This window comes from Emys orbicularis, chromosome 12 (genome assembly GCF_028017835.1).
Source record: "Emys orbicularis isolate rEmyOrb1 chromosome 12, rEmyOrb1.hap1, whole genome shotgun sequence".
NCBI classification, from domain to species: Eukaryota; Metazoa; Chordata; order Testudines; family Emydidae; genus Emys; species Emys orbicularis.
The window spans coordinates 14,505,339-14,519,363 of NC_088694.1; the positions used below are offsets into that span (position 1 = coordinate 14,505,339).

Below are 14,025 nucleotides of genomic sequence, written 5' to 3' on the forward strand. Positions count from 1 at the left end.
TTGTACTGTAATAGCTTCCCATAGCACCTATCCCAAAATTACCTTTTGATTACTGGTTTAAATGATAGCTTCTTTAATGGGATAGAAGTGATGTATAGGCCTTGTTTGGGGAAATCTTAAAGTTGCATGAACATTTGCAGCAAGCAAATTTTAAATCTTCTTACAAAAGTTGATCCATTCCCAGAGCACATGCACCCTCCACTAGTCAGAGAATAGCCACCGTACCATGTGACTTACGTGACAAATCACAAGTAACACAGCTTGAATTTTGAATGTTCATTATCAGTCCATAACGTACAAATTTCAAAAAGATATTCATCAAGGAAACTCAAATAATGAATACGTTGGAGGAAATTTGAACTTGCCTGTGGATATTCTGCCAGCAAAAAAAAAAAAGGTGGTGGTGGGGGGGTAAATTTACTGAAGAAATTATTTGTTGAAAATTAATCACACAAAGCCCTCTTGATTATAAATCCTTCAGAATTGAAAACATCTATTTGGACTTGCAGCTGATGTGCTTCCTATTCATTTACATCAAGAAATGTCAGGTTTGGGAGTTAAGTAAAATTAAAAATGCTATAAATTATACATCAGCTAAATACAATCTTACACATCGTAAACATTGGCTGTGACTGCACTCACAGCTATACACCTTCTTCGACAGAGAAAATAACAGTAAAAACAGTATCCAGAAAGCTGTCTTTTTGTGAAAAGTTAAGCTTGTGACAAAAGCCATTGATTCTCTCAATTAAGAAGCAAAAAACAGCCCCATATTTTGGCATTGATCTGCACCGAAAACTTTCACTGAAGTCAAACAGGGGAAGGAGTGAGTGACTGAGCACTGGGACTGCACTGATACTATGAGACAAAGTGTAAATATGATGCATTCAAGAATAAAGAAAAGAATGGATAGGAACGCAAGAGGAAGGAAGGTTACTCAAAACAACTCAAAGGAGACCACTGGTATAAGTGGTAAGGGACGCTATTAAAATATGGTGCAGTACAACACTGATCATCCAAATGTTATTGGTGGAAAAACCAAGATTTTAGATAAGCAAAAGCATTTTCAATGTCATTAATAGACTATGGGGGACATGAGCCTTTTGGGATAATGGACTGTTTTGGATGATTGAGGTTTTGCTAATCAAGATTATATTGTCTTTTTCTCCCCCTCAAAAAAATATTTGATGCTACATTAGTAATGGAGGGGAGAGGGATAAATAATTCCTTGGAACTATGAGGGAAAATGCAGAAAAACAGGCTACCATTAGTGGAAATGACATTGAAAACGGAAGAGTAGTCATTTATTTGCTCTACTCCACACTAACCTGCATAGAAGGTGAACTAAAAATAATTCTTAGAAACAGGAAAATATGAGATGTGAAAAGTGGGGAAACAGTTTTGTTAAAAATATTATAAAGAAGCAACTTTTCAATTCAGGCCACGATAGTGATCCATTTATGAAGCTTTGTTCTTCAATGCAATGTAAAATGGACTGGGTATCTAAACTGATAAATGCAGCAGCATATTTTCAATTTTATAATGTATTCTACTTTTAAGAAATGCTTTAAGAAATCTCCTTACAATCATGACATTAAAACTCACTGTGGAGCTGATGCATGCATACCTTAAAAGTTATTCTTCATCCACTTCTGCTACAAACTGTGAATGGTGTTCTGGTGACTTGCTGTGTGTTTTGCTTAGGTGAAGTTTTACTGCATGTTTGCTTGCAAATGTCCGACAACACAACTTACATTTGAACTTAGAGTCTGTATCCTCTTCCCCAGTTATTGTTTCAGGTGATCTTTGAACTGAAACTCTGGAGATTTCTTGTTCTACCTTGGTTTGCTGTTCCACAGCCAGTCTGTTCATGTCTTTCATTTGGAAACCTAGATGGGATTCTAAGTGACTAATATAAGTAGATGGGGTTCTAAACTGAGATGCACAGTCACTGCAATAAAAGATTGGGTGTCCTTTGTCCATGTTTTTCAAAAACTTTGTTCCTCCAGTTTTCCTAAGTTGGTATTTGACATTCGCTAACCAATGGCTAATGGTGGTCATTGACAGTCCAGTAAATTTAGAAATCTGCATGCGTTCTTGAGGGCCTAGGTCTGATAATAAATATTTACCTTCTGATGTTTGGAAAAGACTGGAAGCAAACTGAGCTTGCAAAATCAGGAGATGCTGAGGGTTCCAGTTTGATTGCCTGCCCTTCCTTTTATGCAGAGTGGAGACTTCTGTTGAGACATCCTCGAAACGTCGGACATCCATTTCCAATTTCATTGATGGGATCCTAGACGATACAGCAGGTTTTGGTGTAGTAGCTTTAGGAAGCACTTTGACCATGTCAGCAATGTCAGACAGAGCATGTTTCTGAGGTGGGGAAGTACAAGACTGTGCTTGAGCTGACTCAGCTTTCTTGCTTTTGGATTTGGTCAGATCTATAGGTTGATCATTGTTTTCAAACAAATAACGCCTGGAAATGCTTGCAGGCTTTGGTGGGGTTGGAGCAGGAGATAAAACTGGTTTCTCCAGCCTATTTAAGTTAGGTTTGTGGAACATAGAAATTGTGCTCGAGCTGGGGCTGGAGTTGGACTGGGGCCGTAAAGGCTCAGTGGCTTTGCCCAAGTGATTATTCAATACAGATTGCAGGGCACTAAGTGGATTCACACAAGGCAAGTCAGAAGAATGGTTTGTGGCAACACAACCATTGCTGAGAGAAGCTGCTATTGACTCCTTGGGTTTTGTTTTTTCTTTCTCACCATCTTCTTTTGGTTTATCCTCCTCCTTCAAGGGACATGCCTCTGTCTTTTTTGGCTCTACAGGGGCCTCAGATTTGGGGAGAGATCCCCCTTCATTCTGACAGAGTGGAGCAGCTTCAGCTTGGATGCCCTCTTTAGTGTAGTCCTTTTGTATGACTTCTTTGTCATCAGTTTCCTTCTTCACTCGAGTGCACTGGGCCACATTTGCTGAGCTGGGAACCAGAGGCATAACTTTCCACTTCGGAGCAATGGGTCTCAATTTATTGGTAATTGTGGGCCTGATTTGCAGTACTTGGGAACCCACTGGTAAGGAAGGCTTTGCTCCTTCTGAGAGCTGATAGGCTGCATGGATACTAGGATATGCACTCCAGCTAGGAGCTCCATTTTGAGCTTTATTGATGGCTGTGGTGACAGTGTTTTCCAAAGACTTTAAAATATCCCCACCACCTTTTGAACCATCTTCTAAATCTTCCTCCCTAAGATACTGGTATTTCATTGTAGGATCCAATGGTTTCTGAAGTGTATCTTCATACTCTTCAGTTTTTACCACTTTCTCATCTTTGTTTGTATCATCAGGTTTATCTTTTTTACTCTCTTTCTTTAGCTCCAATGCAGGAGTTATGCCATCCGAAGATGCATTGCTGGATTGTTTTGAAACCTGGGTGTCATTGGCTGGTGCTTCAGACAGCGACTGCATTTTCTCCACAGCCAAGGGATCTAGTACTAGTTGTTTTCCTTTCTTTGAAGCTGAACTTGTGACTTTCAAGAAGTGACCAGTGACCATCATATGAGTGGTGAGTTGTTGCAAGGTGTCATGTGAACTTCCACATTCCATACACTTCAAAATCTGGGATTTACAGGCCTCAAACTGCCATGTGTAGCTGGCTCCATTTTGGTAGCCATAGCGGTTGTTAGATGACAACTGCAGGTTTGCATTCTTCTGAGGAGAAAAGGTATCTGCAAAAGATCCTGTTGTGGAATCTGGGGAACAAGGTCTGTTAACATCAAACACACGTTTCTTTGCTGGAGTGACCATTTTTGAAGAAATAGTAGGTACCGGCTCCTTCAAAGGCACTTTTTGGTAATGTTTTGTTTTTATCATATGAACGCTCAGATCTTGAAGGGAATCAAAAGAGTCACCGCAGAACATGCACTTTAGAACTTTTTGTGCATCTTCCTTGTCCATGTCCTGAAAGGCCCTTTTCCGGGGCTTTGAGTAGCTAGTAGGTCTGTGCTTGTCCTTTTTACGGTTATCATCTTGGTAATGACCAGTTTCATTCATGTGGACTGTTAGCTCTACCAAGGTGTCATAGGCAGCACTGCATTGCCTGCACCTAAACCTGCTAGCACCCGTGAATACAGTTCCGCACATTTTGCTGCTTTGTCTGTACAGCTGGACTGAACTGAAAAGATTTGGTTTGGAGACCGGTCTGGAAGGTAAACTCTGTTGTAAGCTTTTTGACAATGCATCTTGGTGCCAATCAAAGTCACTTTTGTTACCTCCATTTCTATTGTCACAGCCCCTTCTCTCAGAGTTAGACAACTTGAGACCCAGTCCTAAGCCTGTCCAATAAGAGTCTGACAGTATGTTAGCATAGACTGCTGTCATTTTATCCATGCAATCATGTGCTTCATTCTGAGATTTGGGGCGGGCATTGGTTTTCAGATCCTGCACCTCTCTAGAGCAAATGCTTTTAGTATCTGCCACCTGGTCACTAGCATCACTTAACAGGGACTCATTTTCCGCATCCTGATTAGATACATGACTTACTGGAGAATTCTGGTAGCTAAAGCTTCCTTTCTGCTCAGGACCCACTTCATGTTCTTCATCCGTGCCAGTATCATTGCTGCCCTGAAGTTGAGCTGTTGAATTACTGTCATCATCGTCCTCTTCCTCCTCCTTTATGTCTTCCTCTTGGACGTAACCTGAAATGTAACATCAATATATGAAATAACATGTTAATAACACTGCAGTTTGATTTCTCTAGTTTCACTATGTGCTTTTGCTACTGGACTTCATTTTAATCTACAACTTTATTGTCTGTTAGTCCTGGAAGTGAAAAAGTCAAATGATGTCTTTTTGTAAAGCTTGCTGCTGTTTATTGGATGATCGTAATTCTTTATAACTGCCAGAGATTCTGAGTTAATAATTTTCCTGTCATGGGAGTATAATTCTAACTGTCCTGTAATGGGACATTTGGAAAATTCATATGTGAGAACTTTAAGTTCATACTAAAAGTCTCAATTCTATGAATTTGTTATTAGACCCAAGGAAAAGAAGAGAGAGCGAACGAGCGAGAGAGAGAGAGAGAGAGAGAATTGGCAAGGAATAGAAGAAAAGTAACTTCTCTAATCTTCCTGGTTCATAGAATTATCTAGGAACAGAAATCTTTTGCCATTTGATCACCTTAAAAAAGCATTTCAGAATGTGCGCAAATAACTGATATTTCAAACTACTACACTTGAAACAATTGATAGGTTCAACTGAAACCTGTTTGTAAATGCACCGTATTCCATCAAAGCAAATTATCGTTTGATAAAAGAAATATTCTAGGGCAGAAGCCTAAGGCCTTGGTTACACTCGGGACTTCCCAGTGCTGCCGCGGCAGCGCTGTGAAGCGCGAGTGTAGTCGCGCCGCCAGCGCTGCGAGAGCTCTCTCGCAGCGCTGCAAGTACTCCACCTCTCCGAGGGGAGTAGCTTGCAGCGCTGCAGGCTCTGATTACACTGGCGCTTTACAGCGCTGTACTCGCTGCACTCGGGGGGGCGTTTTCACACCCCTGAGCGCAGTAAGTTGCAGCACTGTACAGCGCCAGTGTAGCCAAGGCCTAAGTAAGCTATGGAAGGATATTCTAGGATATGGCTGAGATACACTGATATTAACTATAAAACTAAAAAAGTAATGCAAGTCCAGAGTGGTTTTATTTGACAAATGAACTATTTTAATTAATAAGATAAACTTGATATTGGTAGAGCTACAAATTTTAAAATTAATTAAGGAATTCAGTTATTTTTTCTTGTGGCACTAAATCAGGACTAATTCCGCTGAAGTAAATGGAGCTAAACTGGTATGAAATTGATGCAAGGGAAAGGAGAATCAGGCTTAGGGAGAAACCCTGGCCCCACTGAAGTCAATGGCAAAACTCCCCTTGACTCAACAATGCCAGGATTTCATCCTTGGACTCAATGGGGAGAAAATCTAGGAGGAAAGGAGTACTACAAACATTTTCCTATTAATAGCCACCCTACATTTTTAATTAATCTGCTTTGGCAGTACTCATACCCCTGTTGTTTACAATGTAACTGGAAATTCAAACAATCAACTTTTACTGATACAAACGTTCAAGAAAACCAATCTTTAAATTCACAGGCACAAGCCTTCATGCATAACACACTTCTCTGCTCATTCAATCAGGAAACACAAACAATGTTGCCAACTGGAATGATTTCACTGTGAGCCTCGTGATATTTGGTGTTTCTCTTAGCGACCAACTCATGGAATCATGTGATTATGTAATAATCAAAGCTGTAGTTAAAAAAAAGATTTAGCCCTCATGATGGTTGAGAAAAGTTTGAAAAACATGATTCTTAAAGGCTCAAAAACCGAAAGGCAAATGAAAAGAGCCAATATTTATTATATATTTAAAATCCCATGACTTTTAAGCCAATCTCATGGCTTTTAGGGGGCCCTCACCCATGACTTCTGAACACCTGACACTGGCATTACTGCATAAATGATGCCACTTTGATCAATCAATAGAGCTATTCAGAAAATTCGGAAAGATTCAAAATGTTGACAAAAATATAGACAAAACTTTCTGTAAACTATTTTTCAGAAATTTCAATTTAATTCAATGTTTCAACATGCTCTACCAATCAAAGTTGAACAACACAGCTGAGATTCAGAATCACACACTGAATATCTTACAGTAACAAAGAAATGTTTGCAATCAATCCATAGAGGAAAAATATTAAAAAACAGTTTGCTGAATAAACCTGAATTACAAGTAAGTTAGAAGAAGCTCTGATCTACTCATGGATATTCCATGAATAGAAAAAGAGGCTAAATTCATTGGATACATTCTTTGTTGCAAATTATTCGCTAAATTCTAGGAAGAATACTGATTACATCATTCTTCTAGCTCTCTTCGGCTGATTGTTGCGTGGGGATGTGATACTAGAGAGCTTCTCAAACGGCGGTAAAGATAACTGCAGTAACTATGAATGAATGAAGGTGTGCCATGTATAATGTGATAAAACAACAATACTACATATCATAATGATAATACTGTGCATGTGAATGGGTGCCTTCAACTAAGGATTACAAAATGCTTGTCAAACATTAAATAAATAAGCCTCTCAATGTCTCTGTGAGGAACAGAATATATTATTACCCCATTTGCAGATGGGTAAACTGAGGTACCGGCAGGTTAATTGATTTGTTCAGGGACAGGCAGCGAGTCAAACGCAGATCTGGGACTCGAATCCAGGTGTTTCAACTCCTAGCCCTGTCCTCTAGTAACTAGATGATGATCATCATGACCTCCCTTATGAATGTGTGCAGGGAGGCGAGTGCTACTACACATCATGAATAGTAACCTTGTTAAACAAACAGCATGAACTGATGAGCAGGGCTGACATTGTTCTTCTGGTGTCAGAGATACTGTATAGTTTAGGTAGCAACATTGGACTCCTGCCAACGTGTATCACAGTGCCATGCATATTGTAATGAGCAAAACAAAAATAAAGAGGGACGTGAATGAAGGAATCAGAAGAAAAGCACTTAGCCACTGAGTTCACAGTTCCAGGTTGGAGTTGAGTTGATTCCTCCTTTTTATATGAACTAGTTGAATACCATTAACCCCATTTTTCATGAAAAAGGGAATTTTTTCTTTGGAAGGTAAGTACTGTACTCTTTCTTTCATAATATTATCTGTCCTTCTAAATAGATTTACTAGGAGAAGCAAAACTACCAGACAGCTGCACCCCCATCCCCCCACAATACAGATAAAATTTGCTGCTTAATTAGGCCTTGACATGTTTACTATAACCTTTACAGAAGAATAACTCGTCCTGAGAAGTCCTCTTTTTTCCTTTTCCTTTTTCTTTCTTTCTTTGTCTGCATAATACACAGACAATCTAATGAAAACAATATGGTAACTTATGAGAAGGCACCATCAAAAATTCACAAAAGCATCAGTCAAGTCCATTTTTAATAATGGTTAAGGATTCTGGGCAGCTTTAAAAACACAGCTTAATATTATACATTTAAAACCATTCACTTTGCTTAAATGATTTCATTTGCTGTGGGCATTTTGTGTAGATAGTGAAGGCCTCTTGAATGCAGGCAGCCTGGGTGTATAATGAATGCATGTATTCATCTACCAATGATTATTTTAGTAAGGTTTCACCATATATAAAGCTTTGTATAAACTGATACAAAGCAGATTAATTCATTTAAATGCTTATTTAACAGAAGCAACAGTCATGATGTTTTAGAAAGATATTTTGATTCTCTTTCTACCATATTTACTTAAGTGGACTTCACTACGAAACACATTCACACACAATTATTTTACTCTCACACACACAGTGGTGATATACATGTAATAAACTGAAGAACCATGTGATAAACTGTATTTACCAGGAACTGTTGCTTACTTCACCTTCACTCTTCCCACTATTCTTTTTTCCGTGGATTTATGCTAATATTCTAAACTTCTGAGAAGTTCGACCAGCTGCCCTTTATCTGCCTGCTAGATAAACATTCCTTCTTCCCTCCCAGCTGGGAAATTACTCCACCATAATTAAACCAGCACCAAAGTTAAATTAGTCACATCGAAGATGTAAAATGGGCAATATACAATACTGAACTATTTTGCAGCCCAGAGTAAAAACAGAAACTTTATAATTATGGATGGAGGTGACTCCAGGCTTCCCAAGTGGAAAAGTAGCATTTCCTTTTAGTCCTGGTAGATCCCAGGATATTGGATCTTAAAAATTATGACATTGTTATGGGCAGAAACGGTGTTTTAGGTAATTGTGAGAAATTTCTAAACTTTTATTGCTCTAATTTTTTCTTCTCCATTTGAATCCTATACAGTTGGATTTATAGTAACTAAAGCAGCCTGGCTAAAAGGGGTGTAGAAAACAGCATTGTGTTTTGTTTGTTTTGGGGTTTTTTAGATCGATAGTATTTCTTTGAAAGCAGAGTAATTATTCCAGAATAAAGACACTTTTATTCCAGAACAGAGTGTCCACATGGGGGAGTTATACTGGCAGAGATAAAATAGAATAATTTTCCCATTTAGACAAGCCCTCAGTCTAGTGTCATTTAGGCACTTGCATTTCTGGCTGGACCCTGGAAGTGCAGCGGCTTTGTGAAAACCATGAAAAGGATGAGGGGTGGGGGGAGAAAGAGGGAAGAAAGAAAAATGCACTTTTTGATTCTCCAAATAAAATAAAATGGCTTGGGTTTACTTTGACCACTGGGTGAAGATTTGTGCAAGGCTGTCCGTTTAAACAGGTTTGTCCTTCTCTATTTACAAACTGATGCCCTTAAAGTCAACAAATATACTCCACATGTAGTGTCCAATAGCCACTTTCAGTGTAGATGCTAGCATCATACAAAGGACCAATATTTTAGAGAAATGGGCACTGTTAGTGCACCTGCAAAAATTAACGTGCATTGTTGTAGCCCCAAAAACCCACATACAACTATCTTGAAACTTTGATCCTTATAGTACAGCCAACAGTGGGCCAAATTTACACTTAGTTAATTCTGCTGAATTTAAGACCCTTACACCCACTCACTAACATGTAACTTGGGTCACATTATACATCACCTCTGAACTTGGACCAGTAGGGTTTGAACATATATACAGATTTAAATTATATTGAATTTTTACTGTTAATTTTTCTACCAGAGAATACTATTTTCAATCAAACTTGCTCTCTTTTTCCACATACAGAAACATTTCTTAAAATATATACGTTTCTTTCCAAGACTGGAAAAAAAAATTTTGCCAAGAAAAGGGACAGTGAATCATTGTCCAGAACAATGTTGTTAATCCACCTAAAACCCATACACCATCTGTACTTTTTCATACATATATTCCAATTTCACTTGAAATAACATCATTAGTACAGAGATCTCACAGTGCTATAAGGTGATCTTGTTTCCTTCTTGTCTGGCTTGAACTCAAACATCTTTTCATTTTGGCAACAGCAGTTTCTTTCTCTGAAATATTTCATGCAGATAATGGATAATGACCACTTCTCATTGCTTTTTCTCAAAAATGTCTAACTACATTAGCTATCCAAAGACAAATCCTAACCTGGCTCTTTTTCTAAGTTCATGGCTGCAGATTCATCCCAGTTTGCAAAACAACTGAAAAGATAAATTGGCACTGGCAGAAAACCCTATCCTTACTCTACTGGATAGACCCTGCAGTAAAAACCTTTTGGAATTTAATAGGATTGAAACCAATTGGGTTCTACAGAAATGTAATCAAAGTGTATGGAATTTGTGATCTGATAGGGAGTGATACAGTTTTGGGGGTTTGTTTAGACGACCGTACACAATTCTATACCAGGGGTGTATAACTTTTTATTAAATGTCATAGAATGATCAGAAAACATATAGGATGATAACCTTTCTCTAGTAAGTTCTTCAGCACTTTTCCGTAAAGGGAGTGATAGATAGCCCTTTGCCTATAACAGAACCATAAGAATTGGAAATGGAAAAAACCTCCTAAGTTATCTAGTCCAACCCCCTTTATAGTGCAGGATTGTTTCCTATGGTCTTTTACTCTAGAATCCTGCGGAGACTTTTTACATGTTCTCAGAATCTTGAGGAGATACTGAATGGACTGGCTCTGCCCTGAGGGACCAGCAAACAATGCTGGACATGTGGGAATTGTTAGCAAATTTCCCATAAACAGTATTTACCAGTGGTTCCCAACTCAGTTTTAAATGGCTCAGTGATGGGGCTTCTACCCCCTCTCTTGTGATGCAATTTCATAGTCTAACAGACCTCACAGTCACAAATAGGAGATTTTTCTTAATAGTCCACTTTCATTTGGATAATTTCATTCCATCCAATAACTTTCCTCTATCCCCAGCACATGGAAATTATATTGTTATCTCACACATAATTATATTGTTATCTCACACTTGGAAGTTCTACTTTCTCCAGGAATCTGCAGCAGGTCACACCATGGCTGAGAACCACAAAGAGCATGTAAATAGCATTTTCTGGTCATCTCATAATTGTCTATTGAGGGCCAAATTCTACTCTGAGTTCAGCCAGGGCAGCAGGACAGACAAGACATTCCCACTATTACAGAGCCAGCCTCAGAGATGTCCCTTAATCCCGACCACAACACTATGGATTGTGGAAGGAACTTGTTCTCAGCCCCTTACATTCAAATATAGTCATAATCTGGTAAAGTGTCAAGTTAAGAGCCATATCGTTTCACAGGATAAAAGCAACAGGATGGGGACAGAGGACCCAGGAAACGCCACAAGGTCCACATCAGTTTCCATTGAATGCTCATTTCAGGGAGAGAGCTTTGTGGCCCTGGGAAGAAGCAGATGGTATGACTTCCAAACATTGCAGATCAGGGCACTTTGAATTGCAGCGTGCCAGCCCCTCTTGAAGTGGCATTTGCCATGAATGAGTTTTAACATGGCAAGGCAACTTCCTTGAAGCATAGCTGTTATTTGTACATGGTGATGAAATTAAATAATTTTGGATGTTAATCCTCTGTTCTAAAAATAAAGTTTTGTTATAAGATTTACTGTACAGATCCTATTCCTGGCTGCTCTCGTTGACTTCAGTAGGGCTTTCAGCCGGATGAGGAATACAGGATCATGCCCTCTGTGCATTCCACTGAACATAGTCATGAGTCCATCACATAGGTTAGAAGTATATATGCTGTGAATTGGGTTTCCAGCCACAAAACCCTTAAACCCTCAAAGCCAACAATAAAATAGGAAACAATAACAAAAGGACAACTGAAAAGAGAGAGGGAAGAGGGACTAGTGCTTTCCATTAAAACAATAAACCCAATAGCCATAATGGGGACCAGAGCCATAATAGAGTTCTCTCCTGAATAATTTTCTCTAGGGACTAGGTCAAGCTTGTTTACATAGTCAGCTGTCAAAGGGTAGGAGAAAGAGTAATTTAAATCACACCAACTCCGTTCTGGGATCAGTCGTTCTGACTTACTGAGTTTCCAGGTACCAGCTATGTTTCACAAGTGTACGTAACTGTGCTTAGGGTCAGCTCCTCAGTTTCCATAGCTGAAGGCATCCACCATTAATACAATGATTTACACAAGGTTAAGAACACTTTGTTTCCTTCAAAGCCCTGGAATTTGCTAATAATTTTTTTTTAAACAGCTGATGGTATTTGACATTCCTGAGTCAATATTTTCCTCCGTGTGTGTGGCTCTTAGCAAATTCTGAGCAAGCATGTAATTCTGAGAGTACAGAATTTTGTCTTCGCAACCATTTGTGAGTGCAAATACCAGATTCCTGATATCTAGTAGCTGATATAGAATGAATAAATGGGCCTGATCCTGTTACCATTGAAGTCCATGGAAGTTCTGGCATTGACTTCAGTGACAGCTGGATCGAGGCCAATTTTTATATGCATATCAGGTAGTAAGATATCTCTATGATTTGTATGCACAAAATAATGGGTGCAAATATGGAGGCCATTTTGGAAAATGAGGCTTGGTCCCAGATGACGAAAAGGACTGTATTGTAATGAATTTGAATCTCATACCCAGGCAACATAAGTGAATCAATATGGCAACGTAAATAGATTTAACCTAGAAAATGTAAAGCTGAAACCTCTGGTTCTCATTGCCTTTCTTTACTTATCCCATTGTCCTCCTGACCTATTGTTTTTTATTAGCAACTACGCAACGGCTTTGTAGATTTACAGAGGAGCACATTTTTAATCAGACTTTCAAATCAAGTTTTTTTTCTTCCTTTCTTTTGTTCTTCTTCATCCTTCCTCTCAAATACTGATCTACATTTTTTTAAGTGATACAAGCTACCAATCAGAATCACAAAAATATAGATCTATATAAACTGAAATTGTAATGAGTCCTACCAGTGTATTGCTCACACTTTGGTTCATTTGATATGAACTTTGTTTTTTTAAAGTACCACATGGAAAGGCTTTGAAACTTCAGTTTGTAAAAAAAAACTGTAACAGCCTTGCAGCCTTTGAAGTCACTACTGATATAGCTCTGAACAGATCCATTCAAGTTCAACTAACATCAGACAAATGTTTAGTGTATCAGAGGAAGCCACAAAAGCAAGGATTTCATCAATATTTCACAACAGCCTCAGGGAAACTGTAGATTGCAATGCTGTAGGGCAGCTAATGGAATTACACACAAGGGTTTTGTACATTTAAAATAAGCAGCTACTAAAAAAATTACCCTTCAGTTTGATAGAAACTGTATAAAACTGCAGATGGGAAACAATTAAATAGCTACCAACATTTATCCATGTCAGCCTGATAGGTCATTTAATAACAGGTATTTCTTTTCCTTTTTTTTTTTCCTTACTGGTAAGGCAATAATAAAGATTAACATTTATGAAAAGTAACATAAAATATAGTACAGCCAAATGAATAATTAAAGATGCTTCTGAAGAATTTGTTTGCTATTGTATGGCCATGAAGACTGCTCTCCACTAATGAAATACATTTATATTAAATTCAATTACAAATAGAGAGAGGCTGAAAGTGATGTTTATAACACTTGTGTGTTTTGATCTTTTTTAAAAAAACACACAACTTTGAATCATTTTTACTGAATCCATGGTTTACCTCATACATAGAATAAATATTATCTAGTGCAACTCACTTCAAATTACTTGGACCCTGTTTTAGAATATTTACAGGGATAAACCCGAAGCCAGCAAAATTATGTCCAATAATCCAGTGTCAGATCAGCAATTTCCCTGATCGGAGTCAAGATTTCTGCATATGAAAGCACATTGTATACTCTAAAATTAGATCCCTACAATCACATTCCTATGTATTACTATATTCAGCATGTAAAAAAAAAAAAAGTACTGATGATCTACACACATTTTTTTAAGTGTTTAGGTATGGTCCTCTGCTGTGGCAAATTACTCTTTCTGTCATTAGCTAATGCTTGTACTGTGCTTTGAACATGTAAAGCACTATATAAAAGCTAACAATTATTATTTTATTATATTTTTAAAAAAAGTCTGGCC

At 38.2% G+C, this 14,025-nt stretch overlaps 1 protein-coding gene across 1 annotated transcript in view; it reads right to left on the bottom strand.

Moving 5' to 3' along the window:
* Positions 1-1,635: 1,635 nt before the first annotated feature.
* Positions 1,636-14,025, bottom strand: part of TSHZ2 (teashirt zinc finger homeobox 2) — a 182,977-nt gene continuing 170,587 nt past the window's right edge. Inside the window, exon 2 of the mRNA XM_065414708.1 lies at positions 1,636-4,688. Coding sequence (XP_065270780.1) covers positions 1,636-4,688 — 3,053 coding nt within the window. The remainder of the gene's footprint in view (positions 4,689-14,025) is intronic.